This window comes from Narcine bancroftii, chromosome 7, assembly GCF_036971445.1.
Source record: "Narcine bancroftii isolate sNarBan1 chromosome 7, sNarBan1.hap1, whole genome shotgun sequence".
NCBI lineage: Eukaryota > Metazoa > Chordata > Chondrichthyes > Torpediniformes > Narcinidae > Narcine > Narcine bancroftii.
The window spans coordinates 102,886,718-102,908,279 of NC_091475.1; the positions used below are offsets into that span (position 1 = coordinate 102,886,718).

General features: G+C 41.4%; 1 protein-coding gene across 2 annotated transcripts in view; it reads right to left on the reverse strand.

Annotated features, from left to right (window-relative positions):
* Positions 1-6,124: 6,124 nt before the first annotated feature.
* The window catches only part of LOC138739144 (protein diaphanous homolog 3-like), a 481,652-nt gene continuing 466,214 nt past the window's right edge, over positions 6,125-21,562 (reverse strand). For both annotated transcript variants that reach the window (XM_069890655.1, XM_069890654.1), the window contains one exon: positions 6,125-8,223. In XM_069890655.1, the coding sequence (XP_069746756.1) occupies positions 7,964-8,223 (260 nt within the window). In that variant the 3' untranslated portion in view covers positions 6,125-7,963. The remainder of the gene's footprint in view (positions 8,224-21,562) is intronic.

Here is a 21,562-nt window from a genome sequence, read left to right on the forward strand (position 1 = left end):
GAAATGACCTTAGTAAACATAAGATACTCCTAATTTTCAATGGTGAAGGTCCTTTTTGGTTGAGATTCTGTGAAAAACTAAAAGAATGCACATGCATTTTTCTTTGTTGATTGAGAGTTTTACAATAAGAATTGAACAGGAAATATGTAGACTAAGCCTAAAGTGGCCCAGATTTAGAAGTTGTAATTATGCCTAACTACTTGCAATGACTATCATTGTACCAAACAAAACAATTTGCATTGTTCTGCATTTTTTAATCTAATGCTGAAATTGCTCTCCATATTTAATCAATGTTGATTTAGCACCTTGTAAAATGTTTAAACATTTGAGTTTTTCCTTTTTGATTTGCTGTGCGTTCTTCTCTGTAAAGTCAGTAATATGAGAGCTGTGGGACATGTGAGATCCCTTTAACCCAATGCTTATTGACCAACCAATGTAAGCAAAGGGACCGCCTAACCCCCCAATCCAAGAGTATCTTTCCTTTCAAACTTCCTTTAATAAATTGTACATTTTGGATAAAGAAGTTTTTTCTGAATTTTTTCTTGATTATGTACTAATGGTGATTATCTTGTACTAATGGTTAAAAAGAATCATGTGCCAGAATAGATCTGATTGTTGCCATGTTGAAACATGTCAACATCTTTCATCAATTTAAAGCACCTATTAGGCTATTCCTGTGGCAATTTTTAAAAACTCTAGAGAGAGGAGCCCCAAATTGTACGTTCTTTCCTGATGTGTGAATCCTCATGTTTCTGGCATATTTTCTCAATATTCGCTTTACACCTTCCATTGCACTTGAGTTTTTATTATTATATGGCAACCAGAACTGTACACAGCATATCAAATTTGATCTAAGGCACAATGCACGTACAGCATAGCATCCTTACTTTTTAGTTCTTTCCTTGCTTGATTTTCAATTGTCTAGCCATATTAATCTGCAGTGGCATTATTAGTGTCAATGTATTAGTTATCTGAGCTTCCTTTGTCCCTGCCTCTCACGTGAATGAGTGCCTTTGCTGTAAGCTCCATAAGTTTACTAATTGACAATCAATGTGCCCACATGTTGAGAAATTGTGCTTTTCATGTAGATTGTGAACACCAGTAACAATCAGGCTGCAAACTCACCATCCATTTCCACTCTGAACAACCACCTTTTCCTTGAGTGGGAAGTGGTTTTCCCAAGGGATCAGCAATATAGACATTGCTCTTCACAATTCTCCCTGCCTTGAGGTCAGCTAACAACCTATTCTGGCACATGACTATATATTTTTTTAACCACATTCACGACTCTATTATGAGGTATGTAACTGAAAGCCTATCAAAAGTCCAAGTTAATTATACCTCTTACATTATAATTCTCTCAACTAACTCCTTAAAAATGTTAGTCAAGCAAGATTTTTCTTTTTGAAATCTATGCTATTATTTCTTCTACTATTCATTTAAACATCTGGGATAATATGTTCATTGAGCAAGATTTTAGAAAATTCTAATTTCAAGAATCTCCCCTTTACATGGAACATGTCAAAGCAATAAATATTGAGTAAGATTAAACAATTGACATTTATAAATTTTAATATCAGGACATTAATTTGTTATGTGATAAACTGCATTTAATTAAGACCATCTGGATTTGATACCTCTGTGAATACATTAATATTGTAAATTTTCCCCATATCCAATTGTCTGAGCTTCCTGATTCTGTTGTCAGGTGACAAAGGCCTCAGCAAGAGTCTACCTCCAGAATCCCCAGACAGGAGATAAGATAGAGATGCAGTCTTGCCTAATATTAAAGGCTGATTAATTTCTTTTACCCTGCCCTATTGTTCTGGGACATTTTCTCTTTTTCCCTGGAATGCCTGCTGTGCAAAAAGAACCAAGATGGAATGGGGGTTCATTCCATCTTTTTTTCTGGCAATGGACCAAATAAATTCCCAGAATCGCTGGCTGTGTAAAATGAGCTTCTGGCATTCCAGAACTATTTTGGGTAAGGATGTGTATGTGTAACTCTGTCCCACTGTCTCACTACAGCCTACTGCCTGCTCTCTGTCGCTGTGGGCCACTCATGGAGAGGAGTGAGGGCAATAACAAAGCGTGGCTAGATCCAGCACCAACCTAGCAAGGTATCATTCCTAGTACATCACTAATATGACACTAGGTCAATTATACAGCAAATATAAAAGGCAGAGTCGATCCGGTTGATAGCAAGTAGTTCACTAGGGAGGCATTTTGGGTTTAGCTCATCGCGGATATTAATGCAGAAGTCTGAAGTGAGTTGTAGATGAAATTGCTGGATATGAAATGAGCTGGTGGTGAAAGTGATATATCATCTACTAGATTCACTGTTTTGTTAGGTGGGTGAAGCACTGATGTGTTGCTGGGAGGAGAATGAGAGATGATTTAATTCATAATCACATAATTCATGGTTTTGACAGGACAGAAGTGGGGTGGTTGTTGGCCTTTCAAAATAGGGCTTGATCATTCTTGAATAAAGTTTGTATCAAAGAGTACTGAATCTGGAACTACAGAAGGAGGGTGTGAATGCTCAGTTACTGAATGTATTCAAGACAGTCACTGACAGACTATCAGATATTAAAGGAGAGGAAATTAGTGTTAGGGAGTTACATTATGATAAAAAGACCAGCCCCCACACTGATACTGTGGGTTTATCCTCAGTTTGAACAGTCTGAAGCCCACTGCCCCGCTCCCCCAAAACAACCACCCCCCCCAATAATAGATAGCGGTTAGTAAGCGATTACTCAAGGAGGTATGTGAGTGGAAAGAAAAAGTTTGAAATATTGCATTCTCCCATGCTCTTTTATAAATTGTACATTTTATTAAATTGTGTGCATATTTTTCCATGCTCTTTTATAAATTGTATAATTTATTAAATTGTGCACATATTTTCCCACACTCTTTTATAAATTGTGTACGTGTGTGTTTTATTCTCGCTATGATTTTCCCACACTCTTCTATTGTTGTGTTAATAAAAGTAATGTTTGATTGCAAATTCTTGTGTCTAGACTCGTCTCTCATGAACAATGACCAGTACAGGGACCGTCGACGCTACTCACCATTATCACCCTAATTTCAACCTGGCATACAAGACTGAGGGAATATTTTTGAGCCTTTCAGCAAAAAGTGAGCCTCACATGTTGTTAAATACTGTATGTCCTACATAACACGAGACACCGATGCTGTTGACTTACACATCCCACCTCTTTAGCTTGCGGAATGCTGGCCTGCTACACAAAAAGACACACTGACCCGGAAAAATGCCGACTTTGTTCATTTCAATGTAAACAACCAAACCCGGCTTAATGGTGGGTTCTCCTTATGGAAATATCATGAAATTTCTCTATAAAAACATAAATGTCTTCAATGTTCAGAGGAAGAGTAGGAGACTTACCTGCAAGCAGGTGAACTTTTGAGATCCACTGGTCATAGTCAGCTTGATTCTGTTAATTAGCTAATGCTGTCACATGTTAATGGAAAATTAAACTATTCATCTGTCCTCCAGTATACTGTTCCAGGTAATACAGACGATCATTGGTGTTTTTAGTATTACTTTTAATGTGATGTTCAAAGGATTTCATGGACATTAGATATTGTAATGGATCACCATTAAAAACTGGAATTTCCTTCTTGAGTAAATCATATGAACCTTGTTGCTGCACTAACATAGCAGAAATTTCATTTCATATTATCTTGTCCACCATGGCTTGGATCTGGTTGTCTTGTGGTGAATGGAGAATATGGAACTTGAACTGGTGCCATAGGTGTTGGACTGTGATATGTAATTGATGGCATTGATGGGGTTCCTTGAGTTGTAAGTGATGGTATTCGTGGGGATCCTTGACTTGCCGCTGGTTTTTCAGCAACACGAAGAGACATCAATTGTTGAGTATGATCAACTCGCATGGTTGTGTCTGGTTGAAATGCTCTTCTTTTGGGAAGTTTCATAAATTGTGCACTCAGAAAGGATTGAATGTCGCTAGCCCTTTGCACAGGGTTAGTCATTGACATTCGAGCACTAGCAGCACCAGCCGTGGCTCCTTGCTCGAGTCTACTCGTTTCTTGTGGCTGCGGTATCCCTTGAGCTCCAGATGGCTCCTTGGGTATTTCACTTTGAGTGATAGATCTTGCAAAAGCATGAGCTAATGTTTTTACTCTGGCCATATTCATAACATATTGTTCCTCAAGATCTAGTTTTTCCTTTTCTCTACTCAATAATCTTTTTTGTTCTTCTTTCTGGAATTGTTCTTTCTTCACTTCAGCTTCTTGATCTTCTAAATCATGTCTTTTCGCTTTTCACTAATGTTGTGCAAAGATAGCAGCCAAGTCTGCTTGTGCGGTAGCATGCACAGGCGATATGCTTGAAGCACGCAAAGCTGTACTTGCTCTAGATGTCTTTGAAGACTCTAAAGATCTTCCTACGCTCATAACCTTGGAAATACTATCATCAAGATTCACATCTGAACTTTCAGATACCACTGATTGAGTCTCTATCTTCAGCATTTCGCTCGGTACAGCACCAATGGGCTTTGCAACGTATATTCATCTGTTCCAGTTCCACTCACCTTTAAGTTAGTGAATGATGTCTGCAGTGTCTTACCATGGTCCTCTTCTTGTTTGGTAGTTGAAGGCACTTTTTCATTGGTGGCTGGCTCCAATCTCCTGCCGAACATTGTCAGTCTGCCTTACTGCTCAACTCATGACCAGACAGCTCTGTGAGAAGAGCTGTTTGCTCGAGGTCTTTAGCCTGACAAGACGACTTCTTCCCTATCTTGAATTCTTCATACTGCAGCCTGTCTTCTTGCCTGACTTAGCTGGTTCCACGGAATTGTAAACAAATTTGTACCTTGTGTGGTCCCTTTAAGAGAATTTCTCTTGAAGTCTCTGTTCTTTGCAAACTGTCGTTCTTATCAGGAATTTTCAAGACATTCCTGGCCATCCTGCAATATCTTTGGTCCTATCTTATCTCATTCGAAAGGTAACAGGTCCCTGTAATCAGACATTCTTAGTTTGAATTTTAAACTGTGCAATTCAGACATGTAGCTGGTAGACATTTTCTAACTGAGGCTGCTTTTCTTGTTAAAGCTTAAATGCTATTTGATTTTAATAGAATGAGTTATTTCAGCCTTTCTTCCAAAGTTCACAATTTTGTTACTTTTTTTTAAATAAATAATGGACACTTTCTGTTCTAGTAATTTTCAATTCCAAATCATGTCATCTTCTCAGAAACACAACCTTCGATATTCTGAATTGCCATCTTATTATTCCAATGAACCAAACTTCGTATTTTCAGCTGTAAGTAGCTTTAATTCATTGATATAAACATTTTGCATAACTTTGCATCAAGATTTGCATAATGATGAATTAACAAAGCTCTTGATTATATTTAAAGACATATCAATATAAAACAAAATAAGATGAAATTAGATGATTAAGGCAAATTCAAAGAAAAGTATTTTGAACTCACGTATCTTCCATGGTTCTCCAAAGAATGATAAACAAAACTCTCGGTTTGCTCAGATATTACAACATATGATGTCATAACAACTATGGTAACACTACAAACAACAATTTTACTTAAAGAGATAGTCATAAAATTAACTAAGAAGTAAAAACACAAGATTTTAACCTTTACACTTTTGGCATTAAGAACAACAATGGAAGAATCCAATGAAGCAGTGGGCTGAGATAGACTGGTTTAAAGGCAACATTGTTTGGTGCTGCGAGAGTTTTACCTGATGCCAGCATACAACTTACTTTATCTTTCAAATGTGACTACATTGGTTGAAAACAAGATTTCATCATTTAATAGTTGGCTGAAAAAGATTTTGCATTGCAAATATCTAGTTTATTTTGTTTGAAAAAACACAAGTAAACCACTAATTAATCAGTAATAGGTGAAACAAGTAATTGGAATTAATCCATTGAATATGTCTGTTCTACCACTGTCGCTATCATTCTGTGAAATACAAAATGTTGCAATATGTTTGTTTTTATGAAAGAAATATTTCAATTCCACATAATATGATTTTTTTTCTTTGTCACATAAATTATCTATTGCCCATTGTATTGAAGAATTAAGACTAGGAAATTAGACCAGCAACATAATAACAAAGTGAATAATGAACTTATATTCCTTTGGATCTTGTAAGTGTACAGTACAGTACATTTCCAATTATCCGAAACTACTTAACCAAAATTCTCAGGTATCCAAATTTTTTTTAAATTGAAAAAAGATATTTTCTTAAATTTATGCATTTATCTTATTTTGTAAGCAGAGATCATGTTTTTTTTGGTAAGAATTAAACATTATTTCATGCTTGTAAAACCTTCCATTTTTTTCTCTTCCTGATACAAATATCCCTGCTGATGCTACAGGGCTGTTCAAAGCAATTTCTCAGTTATTCGTAAAATCTGGTTAACCAAAAAACGTCAGGACCCAAGCATTTAGCTTAATCAGAAATGTATTGTATATTTTTTCAACTATGTAGCAGATACAAATGGTATATGTTAAAAAATATATTACATTTGTGTATATTTTCCAGCCAGATGCTCTTGGATAATTTGTATGTAATATTCTTGTGAAATTTGTTTGGAATGCCAATCTCAATTTTTACACAATTCAATAATTTGAAATAGATTAAGGTTATGAATGCATTCATTCAGTCATAACATTCAGGTATACAAAAACAAATGCACATTCTGAATGCAGAAATATATGTGGTTATATGTTAGCACTGCTATACCATTTTGTCCCAAAAAAACTCAAGATCAAAGGGGAATTTTAAAGTTTTCTGCCATGCATATCTTCATCTTTATTATGTTGTATAATTAATGAAAAGGTATTTTTCTAGAAAAATGAATTATATCCAATTGAAAATGATTTGACAGTACAGGGAGGGGTGAACAGCCTGGTTACACAAAATCAGGAAGGACATGGAATCGTTGAACAGAGAAATAATAGAACTGTAGTCTAAATGTCAGCGTGAACACATGTTCAGAATGAATAACCTTACACTTCACATTCTAATCATAACCAAATGCATTTATGTAATGCATTGCGTACTGTTTCTAAATGCTTATACATTTCCAATTCAAAGAATAAAAGTACAACAAAAATTAACAATAATATAATGCTCCAAAAACTAAGCAATCAGGTCAAATAAATGGATATAAATATACTATATACAAATAGTTTAGAGAAACCAGTTTAATTAATGTCACATGTAATCATGTTTTAAATGCAATTTTATGCAGTTTATAATATTCTTTGGTGTATAAGCATGCACTCCACCATGTATTTTTAAAGAATTATTATTGCAATAGGTGGGAAGGAAGTATGCTATAATTTATAATGGGTTCCTGAATATTTTTGTCATCCAGCATAGTTAAAGACAAATTATATTCCATTATGAAGCAAATAATTGAAAATGAAAGAATCTCTGTTCAGCAAGTAGTTTGTCTGTATCTGATTTTTACCCATTATATATTAAAGTTTTCACTTTTGTTGAATTAATGGCTGTGTTTCTGATTTTTAAGATGATTAAAATTGAAAATTATTTGAGAAATTTTTGTATAAATGACCAAATTTAAAACCTCACTAATATTCTGTAAATGTACTGGATGTGATACATTGCAAACTGAAAATAGTTGAGGCATAATTTGCTTTACAGGAAAGATATTGCATTAATAGCAAGGAAATTGGAAGTCAATTTTCCCCAGATAAATAATTGTAAGCATAATGCCGACAGGACAGCTTTGTTTACCATACTGAGAAGTGTTTTCTTTTCCTTAATCTCAAATTCAGTCATTACTGACTTTTCTCAATTCACAAAGTTCCAATACCTATAGCTGGAGAATTTTCATCTGAAAGTAACCACTGGCTTGATCTTATTGTGACTTTAACATTTCTGAGGTTTTCAGTACAGTAAGATCTGTGTTAATGTCGACTCTATAAAGCACGCAACCTAGCCAGAAGTGCTTCAACTTCAGGAACAGCGTCACACTTAGCACTGGAGCTAATAGTTTTCATTTCCTTCTCCCTGTTGTCTAAAACAGCATGTCCCTCCCTTTTTCTGACAGGTTTACTCATTGCAGTCGATGAATGAGCCTCTGCTTCATAACTGAGCTCTTTGCCGATTGGAATTCTTGTTGCGTTTAAGTTGATATTCTGGCGAGAACGTGACCTTTCCATTTGTGCCTTTTGATTTTCTGCAGTGAGAGAATATAAAGGGAAATTAAATCACAGAACAGAGTTCAACATACTTATAAAAATATGCAAAGAAATCTGAATCAAACAATATACATGCAGGGGAGATGAAAACTCGAAAGGCGACTGAAGCTATATGAAATGTCAATTAGATATCACCAGGTGAGCAGAGCGTCGATGGTATAAATCTGATTATCTTATTTCAGAGGTTTGCCTTTCATCAAGTGGCTCATAGGAGAATGCTTGCACAGAAGAATAAAGCACCTCTGATCAAATGAATAGTATCCACACCCAGCATGGCATGTTGAATATGGCAGATGGGATGAACATGATAAAAGAGTGATAGCACCAACTTCCATTAATAGTTCTGCAATAGAAGAATGCAATTGATGCACCATCAATGACTCAAAAGACTTGAAGTTGAGCAAAACTAATAGGCTTTTATTCGCAATAGACTGAAGGCACATCGACTGTTCCGAACTGAGGAGGAGGCTGAGGGACAGTCCCCTTTATTCTGTGGGAGGGGCCACAGGTACAGTTGGCCAATGGGTGTGACCAGACAGATAAATATATACATACAGTGGTTTACCCCATTCACCCTTGTTTTTAAAGAGTCTGGTGGTGTGAAGTGTTGATGATTCAATTACAAATTGTCTTTTGGGCGGTTTGATTTTCTGCTGTGACTGTCGTAGTTATCGACTGTGATTGCAACGCAGCGATAAGATCCTGGAGAACCTGTATGTGGTCGTTGGCGTTGACCTGGTGGATGCATGGCAGTGAGTCTGGTGTGCCATTTATTGGGGCTAAGGTAATGTGCCATGGCCCTGGTGCATTGTGATTAGTGAGGAGTGGGAGAGGTGTGGGGTGATTAATGGTAGTCTCTCGAGTCCCTGAGGGCACCATCCTTAATGGAGGCGGTGTCTTCATGCCCTTCGGGGTATGCCACGTAGGCATACTGGGGCTTGGTCTGGAGGAGGCAGACCCTTTCGACCAGTGGTTGGACTTGTGACTCCTCACGTTTCCAGAGTAGGTCCAGCCCTGGGGATGTCAGCCATGCTGGCAGCATGGACCTTGTCGCTGATTTCCTTGGAAAGGAAAACATATGTTCATGCAGTGAGGCATTGGTGGCTGTACATAGAAGGGACCTGATGGGGTGAGGGTGCTTCAGGAAGGACCTCTTGCCAGTGGGAGACCCCTAGACAGCAGGGCTACTAGGACAGCCATCCAGACCATAGTGTTCTCCCTTTCCACCTGGCCATTCCCCTGGGGATTGTACCTGGTGCTCCTGCTCACGATGATGTTTCTTGCCAGCAGGTACTGGTTGCTATGAATATTGCTGGGAAAGCCAAACAGAGTGAAGAGACTGCATAGGGCCCTGATGACTATGGCAGCTATCATGTTGGGGCAGGGGATGGCGAATGGAAAACACGAGTACTCATCAGTAAACATTGAGGAAGTACACATTGCCGTCTGAGGAGGGGAGGGGGCCTTTAAAATCGACACTCAGGTGTTAAAAGGGGTGGGTGGCCTTTATCAACTGCGCTTTGTCTTCGGGTAGAAGTGTGGTTTGCACTTTGCGCAGACCTGCCAGTTCTTGGTCATCGACTTGATCTCTTTGATAGAGTAAGGCTTTGACAAAGTGGAAGAACCTGGTGATTCTTGGGTGGAAGAGATCATTGTGGAGTGCTTATAAGTGGTCAATTTGAGTGCTGGCACAGGTTCCATGGGATAGGGCATCTGGGGGCTCATTGAGTTTCCCAGACTGGTCCAAGATATTGTAATTGTAGGTGGAAAGTTCAATTCTCCACCTCAATATCTTGTCGTTCTTGATTTTACTTTGCTGTTGGTCATTGAACATGAACGCAACTGCACGTTGATTGGTTAGCAGAGTGTATTGTTTGTCAGCCAGCTAGTGCCGCCAGTGCTGTATCGCCTCGACAATGGCTTGGGCATTCTTCTTGACAGAGGATTGTTGAATTTTGGGTACTTGAAAGGTGCAGGAAAAGAAAGCGACGGGTCTGCCTGCCTGGTAGCAGCCAGTGAGAAGATTGAATTATTGCTCTGCACCTGGAATGTCTGAAGGCTGCATGGGCCTCTGGTGTTGGGAGAAAAGAGATGGATTTAACAAGTAGGAGGGTATTGTCTGCTTAGTTAGGGACCTACTGGGCATAGTAAGAATAAAAGCCCAGGCACCTTTTCAGGGCCTTGAGGATATGGGAGAGAGGGAGTTCCAGGAGCCAGCACATCGGGTCAGGGTCGGGACCAATGACTCAGTTCTCAATGACACACCCAAGGATAGCAAGACAGGTTGTGTGAAATATGCACTTAGCCTTATTGTATGTGAAGTGAAGGAGCCTGGTGGTGTGGAGGATTTCTTGAAGATTGTCTGTGTACTCTGTGTCTGTCAAGGCCTTGCATTCATAGGCCCTTCTGAGGGTTTGCAGGGCCCGGAGGTACTCGGCATTCAACTCCCTGGATCGCTGCTTTCGTGCACTAGGCGGTGTCTGGTATAGACCTCGTTGACCTTTCAAAGTGTTCCTTGCCTCTGGATACGATGCAGTGTCCCACATCATTGAGTACAACAGGGAGTGCAGTACCTGTAATTTGTCATTCCTCACTACCACCACTTGGGCTCTCCAAGGACTGGTGCTAGCTTCAATGTTCCCCTCATCGAGGAGTCACTGCACTTCTGCATTAATGAAGGCTCTGTTCCCAGCACTGTGACATCTACTTTTGGTGGCGATGGGTTTACAGTCAGGGATGAGGTTGATGAACATCGACAGCGGGGTGATTTTGAGAGTGGAATGTCTGCAGGTCGAGCATGATAGCGATCAGGTTGTTGGCTGTGTGCAATGGGGGAGGGGGCTGAGGAACAGTGGAGCGCAGTGGATGATTTAAAAACTGCTGGTGACAGATAATGAGGGGTGGATGGGCCAATCGTATTCATTATCACGCTTTTTAAGGTGACATTGAAAGTCCAGTTCCAGTAGCATGGTACCACAAAGCTGCGGCATCACCAGAAGTTTTTATAGTCTGTGCCCAGCATGTACACAGTAGCTGCAATATCTGCCATATGTGACCTTGAGCCCAAGGAGACTTTTTGGTTTACTGGTCTTACATTGAGGGAGAGACACTGCACTGTGTCAGGTGGATAAGTCTCTGCATGCTCCTACTATCGAACAGGCAACTCATCACGTGGCTGTTTACCTAACATCCATCATTGATCTGGCAAGTTGATGGGGACTGTCCTGGTCCAGTGTGATGGAAGCCAGTGTCAGATTGCTGCTTGTTGCTCCGTCAGAAAGTTTGAGTGTTGAGATGGCGTTATCCAAGATAGCAGCCCCCACGATTCTCACGTGGCATTTTCAGGTCTCGGAAGTGGCACCCAAGATGGTGGCCCCCAAGACTCACATGTGGCACTGCTAGGAAGGGGTGGTTTTCTTTTGTACACCTTAGCATAGTGCCCTTACTTTCCGCAGCTGGAGCAGACCGCGTCTTTTGCTGGGCAGCGTTTCCTCGGGTGTTTGCCCAGGCCGCAGAAGCAGCACTCGGGGTAGCAGTTAGGTGTGCACGGGGTACAGCCGCTAGGGTGGGATCGCTGGTGGAACATGACGGTGGCGGCATGTCCCAAGTTGGCAGCGCCTGGGCAACCACGAGGCAGCCGCATTGTCGGTTGAGTATGCCTTCACGTTCTGAAGGGCCACCTCCAGTGTGCCTGCCAATTCGACCACTCTCCACAGACTGAGCTCACTTTGCTCTAGTAGTGTCTGGCATATGTAATTGAACCTGATGCCTGCGACATAAGCATACCAAATCAGGTTGTCTGTGTACTCTGTGGCCGTCAAGACCTTGCATTCATAGGCCCTTCTGAGGGTTTGCAGGGCCCGCTGGTACTCGACATTCGACTCCCTGGGTCGCTGCTTTCGGGCACCAGGAGGTGTCTGGCACTGACCGCGTTGGCCTTTCTCTGGTACTGGCCTTTCAAAGTGTCCACTGCCTACGGATACGACACAGTGTCCCTGATCATTGAGTACAACAGGGAGTGCAGTACCTGTAATTTGTCATTCTCTGGTTGAATGATGGCTAAAGATGTCTGCAGAAATGCTTCAAAACAGTACAGACAGAGTTTAAAGTTGAAGATACTTCAGGTGATTGAGGGTCGATTTCCAGTTTCTCTGGCTTCAGGATCTGCTCCATTGTCAAGATTATTGCGAATAAAATTGATGCACCATCAATGACTGAAAAGACTGAAGTTGAGCAAAACTGAGAGGATTTTATTTGCCTTAGAATGAAGTCATGTCCTTACTGGTCGACTGTCCCGATCTGAGGAGTGGCTGAGGGACAGTCACCTTTATTCAGGAGCCTGTGGGAAGGGCCACTGATACAGTCAGCCAATGAGTGTGCCCAGACAGATAAATATATGCATACAATGGTTTACCACACCAATGTTTTAAGATTTTACTCTGAATCTTAAAGGGTTAGAAGGACAACAGAACAGAACTTAATTTGCAACTCAACTCTTTCTCCATCTATCTCAGATATATCTGCAGCATGTTACTAATAGGTGACAGTGATCTTGACTTATCACACTTCCTGTAGTAGCCAGCTGTACAGTGAATGATTAAATAGCTGTGGCTGATTGACTTTCCATAGGAGCAAGAGGCAGAAATTTTATCAGCCAGCTTGCAGACGACAAGCAAACATTATGAATTATCCTTTTCCACATCTTCAACTAAAAAAAAATGGACACTCCATATTCATGTAACCTTCAGCATAGCCTGAAAACAGCTTCAACAAACTTGACATGACATTTAAAGTTTTTGGTTATTCTCTGAAACATGTTCTATCATCCAAACAGTAATGACTTTGGAACAGAAAGCAGTCATTCATGACTCTATGTTTTATGTGAAAGCTAAAAATTCCTACAGAAAACAGCTTGTACTTTAAAAGGCTTCTGCTGAAGATATTTACTGCACTGTCATTTCATGACCATAGGGTTTGTAGTGATGGATGAGTACTTTACTCGGTAGCTTGGACAATCTCAGCAAACCTCTGCAATACAATCACCTTTAGGCCAGAATCCAGAAAGTAAATGCCTTTCCCAAAATCTCGTCACTTTGCTGGCTATTAGTATTTTACATCCAGTTTTTAAGTATCAGCCAATAAGGGGACTTTTGGTAGCACCATGAAAGAAAACTGTGATGCAATTCCGTCTGTCACTCTTTTGCCGATCACCCACATCAATGAGGTCCTCCTCTTTGCACTTATTAAATGTATTCAGGCAAGAAGGAAACTCGTGAAGTGAATCATGAAACTGTGATTGTAGTAGATACATAAAATTCCTCGAGAAACTCAGCAGATCCTGCAGCGTCTATAGCAGCCAAAGATAAAACCAATGTAACAGCAAAGAGCAGGCAGAAAGGAGAAGGGGCAGGGGGAAGAGCACAGGCCAACAGTCAAGAGGCCACAGGTGGACATAGATAGGAGGGCAGGAGAAAAAAATGCTGAGAATAGATCAGGGCAGGGAGGTAGCTCAGTGAGCGCAAAACTGAGAGAGAGTGACAAGGGGAGGGGAGCTAGAGGAAATGAGACAAAGGGATAGAGAATGAGAGGGACAGGGTGTGTTGGGGCTAACGGAAACTAGACAAGTTTGAGTTAATTGCCATCTGGTTGCAGGGTGCCCAGAGGTATTGTTCCTTCAATTTGCAAGTGGTCTCAGTTGGGCAGTGCATGTCAGCATAGTAATGGGGCAGGAAATTGATTGCCACTGGGAGATCCCCGCTATTATATGAAGACACTCAACGAAGTGATCTCCCAGTCTGTGACCAGTCTCTTCGAAACAGAAGAGACCACAAAGGGAGCACTGGATGCAACAGATTCATAGGTGGTGTGGTTTTGCATGGAAGCCACGAATGATGGTGAGGGAGGAGCTGTGGGCACATGTAGCATTTTCTGCCATCACAGGGGTATGAACCAAGGGGGGGTGATTGGTGGGAAGGGGTAGGTAAACAAGGGAGTCATAGAGGGAGTGGTCCTGGCAGAAAACAGAAAGGGGAGGAGAGTGGAAGATGTATCTGGTGGTGAGATCACATTGTAGGAGGCTGAAATGTGGAGGATATGATGTTGGATGTGGAGGGCAGTGTTGTGGTAGGTGAGGACAAGGGGAATTCACCCTTGTTGCATCTGTGGGCAGAGGAGGGCCTGAGATGGAGAGAGATATATTTAGAAATGGGAGAATATTGCTAGAGATAGACCAAGTGAATTTGAGGTTGGGGTGGATGTTAGCAGCAAAGTGGATGAAGTTAATGAGCTCATTATGGATACCTGAGGCAGCACCAAAATAGTAGTTACTGATGCAGAGGGAAAATAGAGGAGGCATACCTGTGTAGGCATGTAGCATGGATTGCTTCACATAGCCAACAAAAAGCAGGTATACCTGGGGCCTATGCAGGTACCCATGCTTATCTCTTTGATTTGGACAAAGTGCGACGAGTTCAAAGGGGAAGTTGTTGAAGGGAGATCAAGTTCTGTCAGCAGGAGGATGGTGGTATAGTGGTGGTGGAGGGAGTATTGTTTGTTCTTGAGATGAAAGGTCTTTGAGGCCTTTGGTATGGGGGAGGGAGGTGTAGAGAGATTGGATGTCCATGGTGAAGAGTAAGGCAGTCGAGTTCAGGGAACTAGAGGTTGTTGAAATGATGAAGGGCATATGAGGAGTCGCAGATGTAGGTTGGGAGGTACTGGACCAGGGAGTCAAGTTAGGTTGATGCCAGTTTGGTGGGGCAGGAGCATGCAGAAACAATGGATCTACTGGGGAAACTGGTTTTGTAGATCTTGGCTAGGAAGTAGAACCAAGCAGTGCAGGATGAGGAAACAATAATGCTGGAGACCATGGAAGGGAGATAACCGGAAGTAATGAGGTCAGAGATAATTGGTTGAGATGATGGTTTGATGAGTTTTGGTGGGGCACTATTGAAGGGATAAGTAAGAGGAGGTATATGAGAGTTGTTGTCTGGCTTTGGCCAGCAAGAGATCAGTGTGCCAGACCCTTCTCTGCAGGGTTGATGGTGAGGTTGGAATGGTGCAGAGAGAATGCAAGGCTGTGTGTTCCAAGGGCCTGAGATTAGAATATGATGGAAGTGATGGAGTTGAGGTTCATATTTTGGCAGCAGTCGTAAATATAAAGATCCAGAACTGGCAGAAGGCCAGAACGAGGTGTCCAAGAGGAGGAATAAGGTTTGAGGTAGAAGGGGTCTGCAGTGGGGGTATGGGAATTCCTGTGGAATAAATGGTCACGGAGACATTGAAAGAAGAGATCGCATCAGGGTGTGCATGAAACTCATGGAGATTTGGGTGAAAGAGGACAAAGGTGAGACTTCTACTGAGGACAGAATGTTCTATCTCTAAGAGGGGAAGGTCATAGGGGTGGTAAGGACTATGCAGGGGTTAAAGTGGGAATCAGCAGGTGGAGGGTGATGGGAAGAGGTGGATGGGATGGATCAGGTGGAGGAGGATCATGGGGATCAAGGGGAGGAAGTGGGGAAGTGAGATTGGGGAGGTTGAAGGTTGGGGAGGTCAAAGGGGGAGTTGGAGGTTTGGAGGAGATGAGAGGGACAGAGGGCTGGAGCATTGGGAAGAAAGGAGAGCTCAAAGGAGTAGATGAAGAAAAGCAATGAGAGTTGTGGGGGCGAGGACAGGGAAGGGCAAGGAGTGGTGGGGGAGGGGCGACAGGGCAGTGGGATTTAGCAGCGGAGGCATCTGAGCATTTCAGCCTTGCGTGGGCTGAAGTTAGAGTGGTATCTAAAAAAAAACCATAGAAACTGGAACTGTGGTGGTTGGGACTGTGGAGAGCATCTACATTGCCCTGTGGGCAGCCAGAGCGACTGGAGGAGATGCTGGCCTGTGGGTGGCCAGGGCAGAGGCAGTGGGGGCACTGGCCTATGGGTGGCCAGGGCCGAGGTGAGAGGTCATGACATATGCTCCAGTATGTGGGAAGCCAGAGCCAAGGTGGAAATTCATGTCAGAAGTTCCAGAGGCAGCAATCTTCAGGGAAGAAACCTTCTGATCCTTGATGGACACAAGGTGAGTGAAGCACCGGCAGTTTAACGCATGGATCTGGCAAAGGATGAAGTGAAGGGGAGGGCCATGGTAGGTTATGGTGAGTGAGGTTTGTTTGCAAGAGAGCGAATATCTTCTGCTAGCTGCGCATGGAGGCAAGAGTAATCCATAGAATTTAGCACAAAGGTCAATGCAGCGTGGGTATTTGAGATCCTTTTGAGGGACAGAGAAGGAACCACATTAAGTGTTTCAAGTGCAAGTGCATATGAACATATTAAAGATAGAATCTCCAGTTTTCAAGATTGATTATGTCCACCTTGTGTTCTCTTGAGGTGAATCACTTTTGAAGAAAAAAAATAATAGCATTTATATTAACATTACAAAACCTTGAATCCATTTGGCCCATTCCTGCTAATTTCTGATGCCAATGCAAAATATCCAGCAGGACTTGCAAATATTTTTCAAATGGAGATTTCTGATTGGCATTTCGAAGACAATTTAATTGCAGGACTCACAGGTATGTCTCAGATGTGCTCAGGGTTGAATCAGAATGCTGTAATGTTTCAAGCTGTAAAATATTAGCAAGAGAAAAGCTAAACGACCTTGTAAAACGGCACCTTGTGTGTGGTGGAGGAAGAACAAAATAACAATATGCTGTTCACTTCTACAATTCATGCATAGAATGATAATTATTAGAATCAAGATTGTGTAAAATCTATTTCAATGGCTCTTCACATGCTGCATGTTGATCATACAAGCATGGATTTTTCTCGACCAACATTTGATATTAGAAAGAAAGGTTAGGCGTCATCAAGGGACTTTAATTATGCAAAAGCAAGCAAAATGAATTTGATCAGAAACAGATAGGAAGCTTTTATTCCTCCTTGACAGCTGAGGTTAGAAAAACATTTATGTTAATACTGGAGCATCTGCTGATTACATCTGAAGCCATGGGACACCAACATTAAATCACTGAACCATTTTGGCAGCTTCTAGGCTTTTCAGCTCCACAGGGGCCTCATTTTGCTGGTAATTTGCAAAAGATTTCACCAAAGTTTGATGGACAGCCGAAAATACCATCACAGAAAAATAATTTTGATCATTTGAGCTTCACAAAATTAAAATAAGGCATTTAAAAAAAATGACCAAATGTGTCAGTGGATTCAAGTATTCAAATGTTGCTGTACTTTCCAGAATATTAAAATATCACAAGGATCTTTAAAAATTGTGACACACAATTTGTTGACAGCTCTTTTTTTGTGATAAAATGCAGTACATATAAATAAATGTTCAAATTGTTTAAAGAGGAGCCATTTTTCTATTTAAAACTAACCTGGCACCAGCATACGGTCATCAGAAAGACAGCATTAGTCCAAAGACATTATTCTAAAGATTAGAATATGAAACAGCACAGAATACAAAGAGAAGCATGATTCAAAGTTCATGTATAGACCCAGAAAATTAGATTGTATCCCAAGCCGATTTCCCATTTGAGCATGTGAAAGTATCTTTGGAATAGGATTAGTAAATTTAGGGAATTAGGTGCAGCAATTAGAATGGTCTGATGCAAGGTTAGGATCTTGACCAGAATTAACAGCTCTTCAAAGCAACATATTTAACAAAAATAGCTATCATGAGCTTCAACACTGAAATAGGAAGGTTATGTTTTTAATAATCACAAGATGAAAATAAAAACAAAATTCGTAGCTGTAAAAACTGACAGTATGCATCTATTAAATAGGTAATAATCTATGTAAAAAGATCAATATTGACAACTACTGCTTTTACTCCAGAACAAAATAGTTTTGTGTAATAAGGCAGCACAAAAGCATTAGGAGGCATAAAAATCAGGCCAATGATCTGCCTTCCACTTTCACTGAAGATAAGACAGAAGAGATTAGCTCCAGAAAATATTGCCATTTTACCTCTGACCATATGTGATTGATGTACATTTCCAATCTGGTCTGAATGTAATTTTAACAAGCAAACCATGCAAGAGCTTGTTATATTGAGTACATACATATAAAAATTTTGTTGATACATCAACTCATACATCCTTAACACTAAAAAAATGTCAATGTTATACTTAGCTTTCAGAGAATTAAGTGTGGAAATTAAATATGTATTTGAAGTGAAACAAAATTAAACATGGAGCATTTGCAGATGCAGTGTCAGGATAACACAAAAGAATGCTTATAAATATTCAAAATAATAATATGGCAACATTCAACTCTCTGCCCATTATTTGAGACAGCGTGTTCACAAAACAGAGTGATTTGATAAACGACAAACAGTCAGCAAACACATGGTCGGCTCCTGAAGTTCTCCTGCTGCACTTTCCTTCCTATCTCACTCTGCTAGAAATTGTTGAAAGGCATTGGTGAGGACCAAAATAAAGAACACACACTAAAATTGCAGTGAGGAAACACCCACACTCACCAGTGACCAATGGTGAAAGATTGCAGTTGGTTCACTGGGCTCCCCCCAGTGTGAACTTGGGTGATGCTATTAATCTCCTCACCAGTAAGAGCCTATGTGATATCAAAGCCTTGCTGGGACATAAATGGCCAGGAAAAGCCTCGCCCACAAATCTGCTGAGAAAAACTGGATAACGAAGCCAAAATAAAAATAGAAAATAATGAAATTACTCAGTGATTCAAACAACATCTGAAACATTGACTTGGTTTTCCTCTCCATATACATCTCCATGATTTTCTGCTTTTATGCGACATTTGCAGCATCTATTGCATTTTGTTGTTCAAGGTAAACAAAGATGTTCGATTTAGCTGTTTATCCTATCTATGAATTCTTGAATCCTTCTGAATCTTTTCGACCTTCACAAGCATGCAAAACCAATTCAAAATAATCAAAGTGATTGAAAAACATGGTCAAAAATTAAAGACTCAAACACACAAAAACCAATTGAAATCAATGGGAACTTCCTTCTGAAGCAGGCAAAACCAGCTGCTGTTATTTAAGGGATTTCCCACCAGAAACTTTCCCCCCTCATGTTGGATCTCAATAGTCATAGTCATAAAGACACAGAGTTGCAGTGCGTTTATTCATTCAACACTTGCCTGCAATAATTCCCTCCCCTTCTGCTCCTTGCTCATTCAATACTCTTAACTTCTGTTACTGTTCCTACCTCAACGATGTCTCTCTGGACATTCATTCCAGATACCAACTAGTTTGTGTGAAAAATTTACCCCTCAGATCCCTTCTAAACCTCCTTTCCCTAACCTTAAACATATGGAATCTAAGCTTTGATGCCCCTCCATTGGAAACAGATACTGGCTACCTTCTCTATCTTTAGCCCCTTTTCCACTGGCATCCCAGTTAATTGGCTGTCCAGTGTCCCGGGATAGGAAGCCCTTTGTGCCGTTTTCACTGGGCCACCCTTAACTTGGACACTAATTAGGGGGACTCTCTGCTGTCCCATTTTCACTGGTTTTATCAGCACACTGGCGCCAACAAATGGTGGGGATGTGAGTAGGGGGTTGTGAGTGAGAAAACAGGTTTGCTAGGTATCAAAGGCAAGGACTCGACATAATTTTGATGAGGAAGTATTTTCTTTACAGATGGCAAGTGTGGGAAATCGTAACTGATGCAATGTACACACACATACACACACAGTTTACAGCAGGTGTGGGAAAGAAATAATGGACAATTAATAACAAACATGGAGTAAATAACGTGGGAACAAAATATATATATATAGACACTCACAAAATGAACAGGTACATACAATGATCAAGAAGAATCACTATGATTCCCTACCACCCCTCGACTCAGTGCAGGCCCGACTCTATGCTACAAGGGACACTAATTAAATGCTCCCAACCCTTTAAAAAGTGCACATCTGACCAACAGGTTCTCCAGCACCCTTCCACATTTCTAGGCCTGGAGTGAAGTAGGGTGGTCCCAAGCTGGCAGAGAGAGAGAGACCAAAGAGCACATGGCACCTTTATTGTGCTGGAGGGTCCAATCCAGCTCGTTAGCAGGATCCCAATGGCTCAGTGCCAGGAGGGTTAATCCAATTACAGACCAAGTACAGGCAGGCTGGAGAGTCCAGTCCAGTAATTTACATGGACTCAACAGCAAGGTGTGTATTAATAGGTGGGGCGAAACCAAACCTTGATTGGCAGCTGGTGTGTCCCCTGACTAGGTAAAGGGCAGTGATGTCACATGACAACCACAACACTTTCCAATACATAAGGGTAGAGGTGGTTAATCCCTGGCATGAAATGATGTAATTTGAAGCCAGTGTTTTGACAATGTTCCTTTTCTACTGACCCCTGTCCCAGTAAATTCCTGAGACCAGGTGCCAGTGGAAAAGGGGCTTAAGCCTCCCACAATTTTATACACCTTAATCATGTCACGTTTTAGCCTTGTTCACTCGGGGGGGGGGGGGGGGGGAACAGATGCAGCCTATGCAATCAGGCAACATCCCTGTGAATTTTTTATGCACCTTCTCTTGCTTCATTACATCTTTCCTGCAGTGTGGCAACCAGAACTGAAACAATACTGTAATGTGATTTATAACTGTGTAGCAGTCCAGTCCAGCCAAATACACAAGGGGCCGAATTGCCACAGCATGCAGCCTACACCCAACGATGCAGGACTGTCTCCTCACTGAGGAGAAGCGCCAGGGTTAAAGAGTAGACTACGGGGAGTGAGCGAGAGCTGCTCCTGAGATTCTGTGCTGACGTCACTCCCTTGAGCCAGGGCGGCGGGTGAGGATTTTGTGGTATTGCTTTTGTAGCGTGGTCTGTTTGAATAAACAGTTACAGCGCCACCGTATCATGGGTGCTACAGTGGTAACCCTGCATTGGTTTCAACAGTTTGAGTCCTACTGAGCACACAGCAGCATGGACCCTGCCGGCTTTTCAGCAGCTCTTGAAGCTGCTGGCGATGAACCTGCCACTGTCAGAGCCATTTCTGCTCCTACCCCAGCTATGGTGAATGTTGTGGGTGTCCACTTGCCGCCATTTTGGGCCAACCAGCCACGCAGTTGGCTGCAACTAGCTGAGGCACAGTTCGTGTTAAGAAGCATAATGGCTGAAGACACCAAATTCTGGCACGTTGTCAGCGCTCTGGATCCAGTCACAGCAGCAAGAATCAGCTCTTTTGTGAACCACCCGCCCATGGAATGAAAGTATACCCTCTTTTGTCACTTCTTACTTGGCTCTTTTGAACTCAGCCAGCACGAACGGGCCTAGAGGACCGCAAATCCCCAACTTTATGCAGGAGCTAGTGGCATTAGCATACGGACACACCAAGTGCTTC